Genomic DNA, 14,717 nt, shown 5'->3' with positions numbered 1-14,717 from the left:
TTCTCTCTCCTGCTAAAATCTTCCACCCCACTCCTCCAGCCCTCAGCCTAGGACAGATGGGGATTCCCAGCCAGGTCCACTGTCCAGCCAATTACAGAGGTTTCCTATTGTGGCCAGCACATCTGTACAGCCAGGGTGTGGCTAGAAGCACTATTTTTGCCTCTTCCCCTCTCCTCCCCCCTCCCCCAGTTATTTTAGTTTATTACCTTCTTTTATGTGTATGAGTGGCTTGCTTGCATGTATATTTGGTCACCACGTCCATGCAGTGCCAGAAGAAGCCAAAGGGGGCGTCAGAGCCTCTGGCACTGGAGTTACAAACGGCTGTGAGCCATCCTGTGGGTGTTTGAGAAACAAACCCCGGTTCTCTGCAAGAGCAACATGTACTCTTACCGCTGAGTTATCTGTCTAGTCTGTCTCTTTTTAAGTTCTCTCTCTCTCTCTCTGTGTGTGTGTGTGTGTGTGTGTGTGTGTGTGTGTGTGTGTGTACACTCTTGCTTGTATATGTACATGTGTATGGAACTAGAGATGAATATAGGGTATTTTCTTCAATTGTTCTTCACCTAACTTTTTTTTTTTTTTTTTAAATTCTGTTTCTCTGTGTAGGGTTTCTCTCTGTGTAGGGTTTCTCTCTGTGTAGCCCTGGCTGTCCTGGAACTCACATTTTAGACCAAGCTGGCCTCAAACTTACAACCATTCTCCTGCCTCTGCCTCTCTAGTGCTAGCACTAAAGGCATGAGCCATCCAGCTTCTCACCTAAAATTTTTGAGGCAGGTTCTATCCCTGAACCTTGAGCTTATCCATTCAGCTAGTTGCCTGCTCAGTGAGCTCTGCAGCGGCTCCTGTCTCTGCCTCCCCAGCATTGGCCAGACTCAGGTTTACCTGGTAGGCAATTTGTCCACAGAGCCATCTTCCCAGCTAGTTCTGGGTTTTAACCCATAAACAGATTCTCTGTAGGGAGACTGGAGGAGCAAATTTCTCGCTTCCTCTACCCCGGACCCAGGCAGCTGCCCTGAATCTCACAGGGAAGGAGTATCAGAGCCTCCTGAACCCAGCGGTAGGGCAGTCTCTATTCCAGCCTTCGGAAGCTGGGCCCTGATTGGCTCCAAGCTAAACAGCAGCCTCTGGTCTTTCCTGGTTGAAAGTATAACAGAGTCGCTGAGCAAGACAAACGTCGCCTTTCCGCAGCTGGGGAGTAGATATAAACGCTCACAGGTGCCTCACCGGATAGCACCAAGATACCCAAGGAAGGGAGAAGGAAACGCAAGCGCGCGGGGGCCAGCAGGGGGCGCCAAAGCGCAGCCCCGTCGGGAGGATGGCTGGTGGGGATGGGATGCTGCGCCGCCTGCTGAGGCTGCACCGCACCGAGATAGCGGTGGCCATAGACAGCGCCTTTCCGCTGCTGCATGCTCTAGCCGACCACGACGTGGTCCCCGAGGACAAGTTCCAGGTGGGCTCCTGCCCCGCCCCCGGCGCCTCTCAGTCTCCCCACTCCTCTACCCACAGACTAGGTGATCCCTTCCAACCTCTGCCAACACCCATACTATACCCACACCCTCCCCCTACCAGCCAAGGAGTGGTCCAAGCTCCTCCTCAGAAGACCTCTCCAGGTCAAGTCCCAGGTGAGTTCCCTGACTCTGTGCACCCCGACTCCCCAGGGCCCAGGGATTGGCAAGAATAGGCAGGTCTCCCTTCTCCCAAAGAGGCAGCAAGGGTTACAGGAATGGTATGCACAGGTAGCCCCCATGCTGTCACTACAGGAGACACTCCGGCTGAAGGAGAAGGAAGGCTGCCCCCAGGCCTTCCACGCCCTGCTGTCCTGGCTCCTGACGCGGGACAGTGGGGCCATCCTGGATTTCTGGAGGGTTCTCTTTAAGGACTACAATCTGGAGCGGTACAGCCGCCTGCATACCATCCTGGACTGCTTCCCAAAAGGTGGGCCCGTGCTGATGCTGGTGCTGATTCTCAGCCAGTGGGTAGCATTGGGATTATGGATATAAGTCGGACATGTTTTAGGGGAGCTACTAGAACTCGGGCAGATCCTAACAGGCAAAGGGCAGAAGTCTGCTCTCTCTCTTCCTCAAGAGTGCCCTGTTCTAGAGCTCACCCTGAAGATAAGGCTTTAAGACCGGACCATTGTTCCTGCCCCTGAGCTACAGATGTGGACCTTAACCAGCCCCGGAAAGGGAGGAAGCCTCTTGCTGGTCCCAAGGCCTCGGTACAGCCACCCAGACCCCCCACCAAGAGAAGAGCACTGGAGGAGCCTCGAGCCATCCCACCAGCAACTCCCGCCCCAAAGAGCCTTTCCAGCCCAGGTACTCTAGAGGAGCTAACCAGGGTTGCTGGGCCCTCCCCAGCGAGCGGCTCTCTTACTGACACTACCCCAGGGCCAGCCTACCAGAGCTACAGAGTCACGTCTGAGCACTCAAACCTGGGCATTGGAGGAGGCCCACAGCCTCTCAGCCTCTTGCTGTCCTGGAGACTGAGTTCTTGAGCGGTAAAGCAGACAGGTGGTTTTGATTTCCTTTCTGTTGAAGAAGGAAACAGCCCATCACAGCTTAAGAACCCTCAGGGAGTCAGGGAACCCTTGTGATGACCCTTACCAGGTGCTCTCTTTCCAACCTCACTTTATACCCTGGACCCATCAACGCCACCCCAGCCCTCTACCTCCCCTTCACAGGCTCCCACCCAAAGGCCAAGCCCCCTAAGAAGCCAGAAGGCAATCCGGAGTCACAGCGCCTCCCACTGGGAAACGGTGAGTGAGGCCAAGGGTGGCGGTTGGAGGGGATCTGAGCCCATTGGCCTCAGCTGGATGACAAAGCCAGAGAAAGACAGAGACTCCTTAGATCCAACTGTCTTGTCAGTCTCCCACTCACAATACCCTGGGTGTCTCCTCCCAGACCTCCACCCATTCTAGTGCTTCCAACCTTCCAGCCATCCCAGAAACATAGCAACGAGAAAACAATCCCTGCTCCTCAGCTGGGCCCAACCTTGACCACACCCACTCACCACCCATCATACACCTGTGCTTCCTGGTCCTCACCCCCCAGATGGCCTAGGAACTCTGTGCCCCAGAACAAGGCAGGTCCCACACCACCATGAGATTCTTGTCAATGTACCATTGGGCTCTACACGACCAACACTGCTGTCCCCACAGACCCGTGCTCATGCATGTGCGTCTCCTTGTGTCGGTCCCTCTCCAGGAATTCAGACCATGGCAGCTTCCGTCCAGAGAGCTGTAACTATGTCCTCCGGGGATGTCCCAGGAACACGAGGGGCCGTGGAAGGGATCCTTATTCAGCAGGTGTTTGAGTCAGGTAAATGCATGGAAGCAGGCTGCCAGGGAGACCCAGGCTTTCAAAATGGAAAAGTACTTAGTGACAACAGTGGCCACGGCCGAGGGCAAGGCAGCCAGTGTGCCACATGCAGGTCGACTGGCTTCGTAGTATAGTGCTGATGTGGAAAGCACCCTATCTGGGGGGATCTTTTATCAGGCCAGTGGTTCATGGTCACGTTCAGCCGTGGAATGCCACCTTCTCCACATCAGTGGGTGCTGCTAATCACAGGGGACATCCTGAGTTTCCCTGTGTGCTCCCAATTCTTTCAGGAGACCATACTGCCCACCACATCCTACTGCCCTGCCTCAGGCATCTACATCCTGTCCAGTCCTCTCACTCTTTGTCCAGGCTTCTCCCACAACTGCCTACTTGCAAGGTTGGGTAGTAGGCTCACTTTATACAACCACCCAGATTATATGAACAGGTCAGAGCTGCGGACAGGCACACTCATTGCAGGACCTACTCCATAGCATCTCCTCTGTCCTGGACACTGGACTTGGTTGCCGTGGACAGCCAGAATGTCCTTGGAGGTGATGCCAGCTCCGGCCAGAGCAGCCCCAAGAATCTTGTCTGCCTCTTCTGGGGTTATTAGAACAAAAACGCCCCTGGCTTGTAACAACAGATTCCAAAGTCAAGGTGTGGGCAGGGACCCGTCCCTTCATGGGCTTTGGAGGGTCCCGTCTGTTGCCTCTAGCATGAAGTGCTGTTGAAATGCTTACTTCTGGGAATAGCCTCTCTCCAGTCTGATTATGCCTCTCTGATTTCTCCTTTCTTTGTAAGAACACTGGATTTAAGGGCTAGTATGACATCTTTTTGTTGTTGGGTTTTTGTTTGTTGGTTGGTTGGTTGGTTTGGTTGATTGCTTGTCTTGTTTGTTTTTGAGACAGTTTCTCTGTGTAGCTTTGGCTGTCCTGGAACACACTCCGTAGTAGACCAGGCTAGCTTCGAGCTCAAAGAGCTCTACCTGCCTCTGCCTCCCAAGTGCTGGGATTAAAGGTGTGCACCACCACACCTGGCTATGACTTCATCTCAACTAACTCTATCTCCAAAGACCCTGCTTCCAGTAAGGTCCTGTTCTGAGCTTATGAGGACGGACACTGCTTATCTTAGTACAGTACCCAGCAAAGAATCCCTAACTGTACCCAGCCCCAGTTCTGCCAGACCCCCACTGTGAGCTCAGTTAGTCGGTCTCTTTCCCAGGAGGATCCAAGAAGTGCATCCAGGTTGGGGGAGAGTTTTACACACCCAGCAAGTTTGAAGACCCCAGTGGCAATTTGAAGAACAAGGCCCGAGGCAGTAGCAACCTAAAGCCAGTGGTCCGAGCGAAAGGAGCCCAGGCCGCTATACCTGTAAGCCTTACCCAATGTGTCCATTTGTCTATTTTTGGAGAGTTGAGCCTTCCTTTGATAGCATTCACCCCCCCACACCCACACCCACACCCACACCCTGCAGCAAAAGCCTAGAGTTCTTCCTGGGGGTTGGGAGTTGCTTCCCAGAAGTACTCGGTACTACTGGTGGCCACATAGCTCTTCCCTGACCCTGGCTACCTCATTATGACCCTGTGTCTCTCATAGGGTAGAGATGAGCAGAAAGTGGGCCAGCAGTGTGGGGTCCCTCCCCTTCCATCCCTCCCCAGTGAGCTCCAGGTTCACCAGGTAAGTCCCAAGAAGGGAGTTGGGGGGGGCACTAGGACATAGAGGGCAGCTCCCTTCCTCTTTCCTCCCTTTTCTTCCCCCCCCCCCCATGCTCTTTCTTGGAAATTTTCTTTCCAAGAATGCATATTGGGAGATTTCAAATTAGTCACAGCTGGGCGAGCTGCTTTTAAAAATCACACCTTCAGCTGGGTGGCGTATGCCTTTACTCCCAGCCCTAGGGAGGCAGAGATAGGTAGATCTCTGTGAATTTGAGGCTAGCCTGGTCTACAGAGTTCTAGGACATCCAGGTCTACACAGAGAAACCCTGCCTTGAAAGCAAGCAAACAAACAAAACAAATAAAAAAGAAAGAAAGAAAGAGAGAAAGAAAGAAAGAAAGAAAGAAAGAAAAGAAACAAGAACCCACATTCTATCCAGACTACAAAAAGCATCTTAGCTGGGGGGTAGGGTAGAGATGACGTTAAAGCCTGAGTATGAGGGCTATCTGAGGGCATCAAGCTTATCCTCTCCTCCCCAGCATCACTGGTGTGGGTGTGCCTGCTGTCATTGATTATAGATCCCAACACCTCAGAGCCAGGTCCTCTGCTGGCCCCAGACGTCAAGGGTTGAAGGGTCCAGGTTCTGTCCTGCTCCACAAAAGTGCCCTGGTTATTTGGGGCCTGTGAAAGTTTCCCCATGTATGTGGTGGTCACTGTGTGGGCCAGCACAGCCTGGCATCTGGGGGCTTCTTGAGGAGGTGGTATCCAGACTCAGAATTCCTTCCATCCTGATAAAAACATAAGGTAGGGAATGGGGCAATGACAGGAGGTACCCTGGGCTAACAGCAAACCCCACAGGCCCATCCACCTGCTGTCCTACTAGGTGGGTGGTGGTCAACCTAGAGAACTGTGGGCCTCCCCACTCTCGTGGGTTGTCGGCCAGGACTGCGCTGGGACCAGCTATCAGAAGGGAGATCAGCTTTACTTAGAGCGATTCAAGGCTTATAATGTTTTTGGGGGGTCTGAGGATAGGAACATCTAGGATGGGCAAAAGTCATGAGCTGGAGGCTTAGGGTACCTGAAATGTCTCATTAGCAAGGGGCAGCAATTCAGGAATCTTAGGTGCTGGATAAACAGGGGCTTTATCAGGAGAAAGGAAATTGGTCCTGTAATCTAACAGGCTACGTGACATTCCTCAGGTAGAGGCCTACATGGGGGGGGGGCTTAGAATTCCCCAGACAAGGTCAAAGAAGGAGAAATCTTGTTAGTAAAGGGAGTCCCCCACATTGCGTTCATCCCTGAGGCTATCAGCTCACGGTGGACTTCAACCTTTAATTAGTAGAGTTTTCCCACTGGGAGCTGCCTGACACCCAGCACTCCTGCCTGAGAGGGACACCCCTAGGTCTGTGTGAGAGCCAGTACTGTAGAGACATTACAGAGGTCAGTCAGGGGCCAACCAGAGAACCCAGAGGGAACCCGGGAATCAGTCCCTAGTGGTGAGCATTGTCCCAAGCCGGTCTCTCAGGCGGGCACTGTGTTCCGTTCTGGGTCCCTCTTGCCTGGTCAGAAGAACGAGGATGAGTGTGCCGTGTGCCATGACGGAGGTGAACTCATCTGCTGTGACGGCTGTCCCCGGGCCTTCCACCTGGCTTGCCTGTCCCCACCTCTGCAGGAGATCCCCAGGTGAGCAGACCTCTTTATCACTGCTTGCTACTTATGTCCTGGCCACCCTGATCCACCACCGTCCTTATCCGCTGACCTCACGGAAGCCTAGCAGCCTCCACAAAGGACAGTGAGGGGCCCTTCAGGGAGAGCTGTGGACATGGTAGGATTCTCTTTCCATACCAAAACCTATCTCCATTCCCTGCCACATGGCCCACTCGACATGGGCCACTTGGGGCCAACAGGCCAAAAGGCAGCCATAACATGATGTCCCACGGCAAAGGTGGCCATATTTGGGCACAGGCCTTTTCCCATCCCTCCCCCGCCCCCAAATCTCACTCCCACAAAGATGTACTGTTATCTCTATCACTGACTGCACAGCCTTCTGTTCTCAGGGAAGGTGTGCAGCAGTCTGTGAGGGCTAGCCTGGGCTCTGACCTCTTCCACCAGGATCCTTCCCCTCCAGCCATTATCTCCCCTCCCCCACTGGCCCATCTGTACAGGACCGTGAGTGTACTGAGGATGGCAACAATGTAGCCGAGGGAGCCCACAGTTAGGCCAGGTGTATGACAAGCGTGCACAGGCCGGGTACTGGGCATAAAGTATTCTTAAGAATTAGCAGAGAAGTTCTCTAGGGACCCTGACTCTCTGTCCAGAGCCACCCCCCAGGGGTAAATAGCCCATATCCTACCCAACTTCCCTTTTAGTACCCGACTCTTATTCCCGGGTTTGGCTTCCCATCTGTGAATGAGCACGGTGACACGGAGGGAGGGTCCTCAAGCCATCCCTGCCCGTTGCAGTTCTGGGGGTGGGGGTTGGTCTATAATATCTGCTTTGTCCGGCACGCCTGTGACTAGTGGCCTTCTACATAGTGGCCTCTGGAGATGCTCCTGCTGCCTCCAGGGCAGAGTCCAGCAGAAGCTGCCCCAGCCTGAGGAGTCCAGGCCCCTGGAGCCACCTGCAGAGACACCGGTATGCCCATATTGGGTCACCCCCTTCCTTCTCTCTGTCTCTCTACAGCTTCTCCTGTGAGTTCTGCATGCCCCGGGCTTTAGTGCCATACTCTGTTCAGGCCACCTGAGTAGCCTTTCTGGTGAATTAATTCCCTGTGGGGTTGAGGGGCCAAGGGATTAAGGACAGCCGATATTCTCCAAAAGCCTTGGTAGTTGTCCTGTTAGAAACCTGGTTTTATCTGGCTGACCCTGAGGCCATTGTCACCAGGTCTAAGAGCCATGGATCCACACACCCAGCCTTTTTTACTTTTTTATTTATCTTTATTTTATGTGTATTGGCATTTTGCCTGCATGTATGTCTGTGTGAAGGTGTCAGATCCCCTAGAACTTGAGTTACAGACAGCTGTGACCTGTCACGTAGGTGCTGGGACTTGAACCTGGGTCATTTGGAAGAGCAGCCAGTGCTCTTAGCCACTGAGCCATCTTTTTTTTTTTTTTTTTTTTTTTTTTTTCTTCGAGACAGGGTTTCTCTGTGTAGCCCTGGCTGTCCTGGAACTCACTCTGTAGACCAGGCTGGCCTCGAACTCAGAAATCTGCCTGCCTCTGCACCACCACCGCCTGGCCTGAGCCATCTCTTAAGCCTGTACCAAGCCTTTCCAACCTCAGACCCACCACAGCAGCCCAGTCCTGACACCTAGGTGGTACTGAGCAGGGCCCTGTGGCCCCTGAGTGCTGACCCTTGAATTCCAGATTCTCCTGGGACTGAGGTCAGCTTCAGAAAAAACCAGGGGCCTGTCCAGGGAGCTCCCAGCCAGTTCCGATGCTGCGGTCACGTATGTGAACCTGCCGGCCCTTCCTTCTGCAGCCCCTCTGCTGGAGCCTTCTGCACTAGGCCCTCTACTGAGTGCCGGGACTGAGGGGCAGCCAGTGAGTGAAGGGGACCTCTGGGGCCTGGGTGCTATCTTCTGGGAGCTCTGGACCTACAGCATAGTTGTATGCCCCAAACAGGACCTTTGGTGGACTCCCAAGGGCTAGGAATTAGAAGGGCATTCCTGGGGTCAGGGTAAGGCTCTGCCAAGAGAAACTTGTTCCTATGATAGTAGGCACAAGGGCTGTGGGGCGAGCACCTAGGAAGGGCTCCTGTAAAGATCTCAGCCCTGCCATACAACTCTGATAGTCCCCAAATCCAGCTGGGCCTTGGGATGGCTCAGCTGGTAAAGGTAAAAGGGCTTTCAGTCAAGATGGCAGCCCTGAGTTGGAGTCCCGAGACTCACGTGGTGGAAAGAGAGACTCGGTCTGCAAGTGGTCCTCTGATCTCCATGCACAGAACCACAAATAAATAGTGAATTAGCTAGAAAGAAGGGAAGGAAGACAGACAGACAGTCTTAGCTTGGTTATCTGGGTAATACATTCTCCCCCACCGTGAGGCAGGACAACAACAAACGTCTCAGAATCCTCCCCAGGCCCCGCCTACTTCCGTTGGTTATCTCTCTTTTTTCCTTTTTGGACCTCACCCCATTTTAAATTCAATTTTCTTTTCTTTCTTTTTCTTTTATTCACTTGACATCCTGCTCCCTGCCCCGCTCCTGGTCACCCCCTCTCACACTCCTCCCCCCACCTCCTCCAAAGTTCTTCTTGAGTCCTACAGCTGGTGGGATCAGAGCTGGTAGGACTGACCCATGGAAAGCAGCTTGGACAACTGCTTTCTGACATTTCTTAAGGTCACCCTTCCCCCCCTCGGGACATCAAGGCCTCAGAACTTACAGTGGCACTCACGTGACTTGAAACCATGAGCTTACCCAGTTACCCCGGGCTAGTGGGGTATAGGGTGAGCAGGACACAGGCTGGGTTGCCCCCCATGTTGCTCCTGCAGGGTCCAGCACCGAGCGCGCGATGCGGTGTGTGCGGCGACGGCACCGACGTGCTGCGGTGCGCACACTGTGCCGCTGCCTTCCACTGGCGCTGCCACTTCCCGACGGCTGCTGCCCGGCCTGGGTGAGTGAAGTGGCACGGGTGGCAGAGTAGCCAGCGACCCCACCCACACCGAAGGTTCTCCGAGCCAGTAAGCTTTCTCCTCTCCACTCTGACAGGACCAATCTCCGCTGCAAGTCCTGCTCTGCAGACCCGACTCCCACGCCAGGCACCCCAGGCGAACCTGTGCCCACCTCTGTGCCCCGTCCGGCACCTGGACTTGCCAAGGTCAGTGGGTCAGTGTATGGTCAGTCCAGGTGAGAGCCTGTGGAAGTGGAAGAGAATTTAAACCCGAATTCAATAACCAAGTGTCCCATTACTTTTTTTTGGGGGGGGGGGGGTTGGGGATTTTGGGGTGTTTGTTGTTTTGGGGTTTTGTTTGTGTTTGTTTTGTTTTGTCTTTTTTTTTTTTTTTGAGGCAGGGTCTCACTACAGATCTTTGGCTGTCTGGAACTCACTCTGTAGACCAGGCTGACCTCACACTCAGAGATCCACCTACCTCTGCCTCCCAAGTGCTGGGATTAAAGGTGTGTGAGTCTATTCCTGGACTAATTTTTTTTTTCTTTCTTTCTTTCTTTTTTTTTTTTCTTTAATCCATGTGGTTGCTGAGAATTGAACTTAGGACCTCTGGAAGAGCAGCCAGTGCTCTTAACCTCTGAGCCATCTCTCCAGCCCAGAAAGAAAGCATTTTATTTATTTATTTATTTATTTTATGCATGTGAATACACTGTAGCTGTCTTCAGACACGCCAGAAGAGGGCATCGGATCCCATTACAAATGGTTGTGAGTCACCATGTGGTTGCTGGGAATTGAACTCAGGACCTCTGGAAGAGCAGTCAGTGCTCTTAACCTCTGAGTCATCTCTCCAGCCCTTGTTTGTTTTAAGACTACTGCTGGGGCCGGGGCAGTGGTTGCGCACGCCTTTAATCCCAGCACTTGGGAGGCAGAGGCAGGTGGATTTCTGAGTTCGAGGCCAGCCTGGTCTACAGTGTGAGTTCCAGGACAGCCAGGACTACACAGAGAAACCCTGTCTTGAAAAAAAAAAAAAAAAAGACTACTGCTGGGATCAAAGGTGTGTGTCACCAATTCCAGCTCCCCAATTACTTTTATAAAGTGTTTTTCAATAAACAGACAACTTATTTTGATACATTGGGTCTATTTAAAAGGGAAAGGCTGGATGTGACAGGGCAGGACTTTAACCCAGCACCCAGCAATAAAGGTAGGCTGGTCTCTGTAAGGAAGAATCCAGTCTGATCTGTATAGTGGCTTCCAGGTCAGTTAGGGCAACACAGTGAAACCCTTTCTAGACAAAACCAAGTATTTGAAAGGGAAACCTTCCAAATAGCTATGAACTCACTGTTGGTACTGGGTTCCTGGGAGTTCGCGGGCCTCAGAGCTCTGATCAGAGAGCTCCGGACCTAAGGGCAGTTGGCTTAATTCAAAACAAGACCACTGAGAGATACCTCAGGGCCAGATCCTCTGCTGAAATTTGTCAACAGGTATCAGAATGGCTGGGAGCTCCAGGCTGGCCAGCTACTGGTCTAGGTAGACGGGAAGGAGAGAGAGAGAGGGGCGGGGGGAGAGGGAGAGAAGGGGGGGAGAGAGAGGGAGAGAGAAAGGGGGAGAGAGGGAGAGAACGAGCTCCAGTTGGGGAGGAAAGCCAAAGAAAGTTGCTGGCTTTTAATGACCCCGAGAACCACCTACCCAAGTCTACCTCTATTTCACCTTCATTTTTACTAACTGGACAGGGACTGAGCTTTGCCTGGAGATCTGACGCCCAAGGAGGAAAGAGCAGTACTCCCCTTCAGCCATTGGCCACTTTACAGTACTGCCGAGACAGGCATGGGCCCCAGGCTTGGGCCCCTAGCTGTCCCATGTGTTCATGGGTAGAAGGGAGACATCTTGCGAAGATGTGTTATGCAAGGTGGCAGGGAGTATGCGCAGCTCAGTGCTAGACTCCAGCTCTCCCTCATAAATCCAGGCCCCTAGTTGCAGGTTGACGTTACATGATTGAAAACATCTGGGAGACTGCATCGGAACCTATTGATCCTAGGATTCTGCTGGAGGACCCAGGAAAGCATAGGGCAAGCTTTGCTGAGCCTTTAGAGCCGTGGTCCTCAACCTTTGGTGTCAAATGATCTTTCCACAGGATTGCCCAAGAGCATCAGAAACATCTGATATTTGGGACTTGTAACAGTAGCAAAATTCCAGTTACAAAGTAGCAACAACAATGGTGGAGGGGGGGGGCGTCGCATCATGAGGAACCGTATTAGAGGGTCAAAGCATTAGGAAGATTGAGAACCACTGTCCTAGAGACTAGACACAAACAGGGAAGATGGGCAAGTGAAAGTCACTTCTAGAGGAAGAGGACTGAGCGGTGGGGCCTCTACTAGCTTCACTGTCAGCTCCTGACTGGAGCCTGCCACTTCCTGACTGGAGCGCTGTCACTATATCCAGGGCAGGTCCAACTAAGTACAGCTCACGAGACCCATGAAAGCAGAGAAAGATACTGACTGGGTCCTGGCCACCATATCTCTTTGGGGATCACAGGCTGGTTGCCCCGACCCTGCCTGTGTCCCCAGCCTGAGGAACTAGGTGTGAGTCTGCTCTGTGGTGGGGTACAGGCTGCTGCCCCCACAAGCTAGAGTCCTGCTTCTGGTCCCCAGAATGCTGCTAGGTTGGGTTGACAGTTGACTCTCTGCTTTGGTTGCAGGTAGGGGATGACTCCGCTAGTCATGACCCTGTTCTACATAGGGACGACCTGGAGTCCCTCCTGAATGAGGTAATATGTCATAGATACAGTCTGGGCTATAATCATAGATTCTTTGCTGTCCCCAGTCAGGCAGTACCAGCAGACCAGTGTTACCTCACCCCTGTAGCTGCTCTTCCCAGAACAGTGAGCATACATCACTATTTCCATGTACGGGGCTGGCCTCCTCCTACCTGTCGCCTTCTCCCAGCAGGAGCCTCGTATCTGGGAGTCCTATTATCCTCTGGACCTCAGAGCCAGGAGGGGGTTAAGCCCTTGACTTTTCAGGGAGAACTGGTAGGGCCTTTCAGGGACCTCTCTCTTACCCCTCCCAATGCAGGTTTCTGCTTCTTGAGATGGACAGGTAGGGCCCAGTGTGGTGCCCGGGTCTTTGATTCCCAGCACTTGGGAGGCAGTTGTAGGAGGATTGTGAGGTGAATACAAATCTGGACTACATTATGAAACCCTATCTCAAAAACCCAAGGGGCTAGAGAAATGCAAGAGCATTGCTTCTGCACAGGACCCAAGGTTGGTTTTCAGCAGCCATGTCAGGTAACTGTTTATCAATTCCACTCCAGGGGATCTGAGGCATCTGTACATAGGTGAACACACACACACAGGCACATACATAGACACACACATACATACAGAAACATACATATACATACAGACACATGCACACAGACACACATACACACAAACATACACACACAGGCACACATACATAGACACACACACGTACATACACACTTAAAAGTAGTAAGAATAGGGCTGGAGAAATGGCTCAGTGGTTAAGAGCACTGGTTGCTCTTCCAGAGGTCCTGAGTTCAATTCCCAGCGATCACATGATGGCTCACAACCATCTGTAATGGGATCTGATTCCCTCTTCTGGTGTGTTTGAAGAAAGCAACAGTGAACTCATATACATAAAATAACTCTTTAAAAAAATAGTAAGAATAGGGCTGGAGAGATGGCTCAGTGGTTAAGAACACTGACTGCTCTTCCAGAGGTCCTGAGTTCAATTCCCAGCAACCCCATATATATAATGTAAGAAAGTAAAATAGAGTGCCCTCTTCTGGTGTGTCTGAAGACAGATATCTATCTATCTATCTATCTATCTATCTATCTATCTATCTATCTGAATAAATTTCTTCTAGAAACTGAAATAGGGCCCCATCTATTGAAAGGACACAAACTCCTTTGGTCATTCCCATACCCCAGGGAGCCCACATGCCCTCTCCAGTGTCCACTGACACTTTGGGAGACTCATTTAGCTTGGGAGACAGGGGCCTGCCCTGGGCAGCACAGGCAGATCTGCTGAAACACGAGAGAGAGAGAGATAGGGGATCCAACATGGAGGGGCACTAGAAAAACTGATGACTGCCTCCAAGACTTCCCAGCCCCGTTGGCAGGTCTAACTCCTGAGCAGAGAGGAAGGATCGAGCAAAGAAAGCCACCAAGAAGAGGAAGGCAAGCCTGACAGGCTGCTCTAGAGGAATACTGGATAAAGAGTCCTCCCTTCACTGGCATGTCCCATGGGGTGATACCTTCATGTCAAGATGGTCATGATTAGCCGGGCAGTGGTGGCGCACGCCTTTAATCCCAGCACTTAGGAGGCAGAGGCAGGTGGATTTCTGGGTTCGAAGCCAGCCTGGTCTACAGAGTGAGTTCCAGGACAGCCAAGGCTATACAGAGAAACCCTGTCTTGAAAAACCAAATTAATTAATTAATTAATTAATTAATTAAAAAATAAGAAAATAAAAGATGGTCACAATTCCATGGACTTGGCACAATAGGTATCCAAGGAGGTCCAACCGCTCTAACCTCCTGTGTCACTCTCTCCTAGCACTCCTTCGATGGCATTCTGCAGTGGGCCATCCAGAGCATGTCACGCCCCCTGGCTGAGACACCACCCTTCTCCTCCTGACTCCAGGTGGCCCAGGAAGAAGTCGGCAGCATAGCACCGGCCCCCACCCCCCCACCCCACCCCACCCCATTGGATGAAGCCCAGTGGCCTTATACCTGCAGCCACTCTGTTCTAAGCCGGCTGGGCTGGTTAGGACCAAGAGCTGGCAGGTTCCGGCTGGCAGGACTCAGCTTGCAGATGGCCTTGGTCTTTATGAAGATGCAAGGCTGCCCTGTGTCCTGAAATTAAAGTCACTTCTGTGTGCTTTGAGGTGCTCCCTGGTGGATGTTTGTTTTGGGGGTATCTATACTCCTGGTGTTTGAAACTAGGCCAGGGCGGAAGGAGTTCACTATTTTGGGAAAGGGATGTGTTGAAGAAGTGCACACGGAGGAGTGATAGCATTCCGTGCCCTTGAAGCAAAACGTGGGCCTTGTTGTGTCCCTTTAGGCCCTGTGTGGCTTGGGCCCATCTCCACCCCTACATCAGTCTCCCTGGGCAAGCCCCTCCCCG

The 14,717-nt window shown here is 52.4% G+C and overlaps 1 protein-coding gene across 8 annotated transcripts; it reads left to right on the top strand.

Annotated features, from left to right (window-relative positions):
- Positions 1 to 1,312: 1,312 nt before the first annotated feature.
- Aire (autoimmune regulator) lies at positions 1,313 to 14,283 on the top strand. Of its 8 annotated transcripts, none has more exons than XM_034524273.2 (14): positions 1,313 to 1,447; positions 1,758 to 1,932; positions 2,157 to 2,312; positions 2,678 to 2,752; positions 3,201 to 3,314; positions 4,536 to 4,672; positions 4,910 to 4,990; positions 6,537 to 6,649; positions 7,501 to 7,600; positions 8,332 to 8,508; positions 9,455 to 9,576; positions 9,672 to 9,780; positions 12,266 to 12,334; positions 14,148 to 14,283. In XM_034524273.2, the coding sequence occupies exons 1-14, from the start codon at positions 1,313 to 1,315 to the stop codon at positions 14,226 to 14,228; spliced, it is 1,644 nt and encodes a 547-aa protein (XP_034380164.1). In that variant the 3' UTR covers positions 14,229 to 14,283. The 8 variants fall into 8 exon arrangements, with proteins under 8 accessions (XP_034380164.1, XP_034380163.1, XP_034380162.1 ...); XM_034524272.2 differs by having other exon boundaries at positions 6,534 to 6,649; XM_034524271.2 differs by having other exon boundaries at positions 4,536 to 4,684.
- Positions 14,284 to 14,717: the final 434 nt, after the last annotated feature.

This window comes from Arvicanthis niloticus, chromosome 20 (assembly GCF_011762505.2).
Source record: "Arvicanthis niloticus isolate mArvNil1 chromosome 20, mArvNil1.pat.X, whole genome shotgun sequence".
In the NCBI taxonomy this organism is placed as follows: domain Eukaryota; kingdom Metazoa; phylum Chordata; class Mammalia; order Rodentia; family Muridae; genus Arvicanthis; species Arvicanthis niloticus.
The sequence above is the reverse complement of the archived record's forward strand: the minus strand, read 5'-3'. Positions and strand labels throughout refer to the sequence as shown.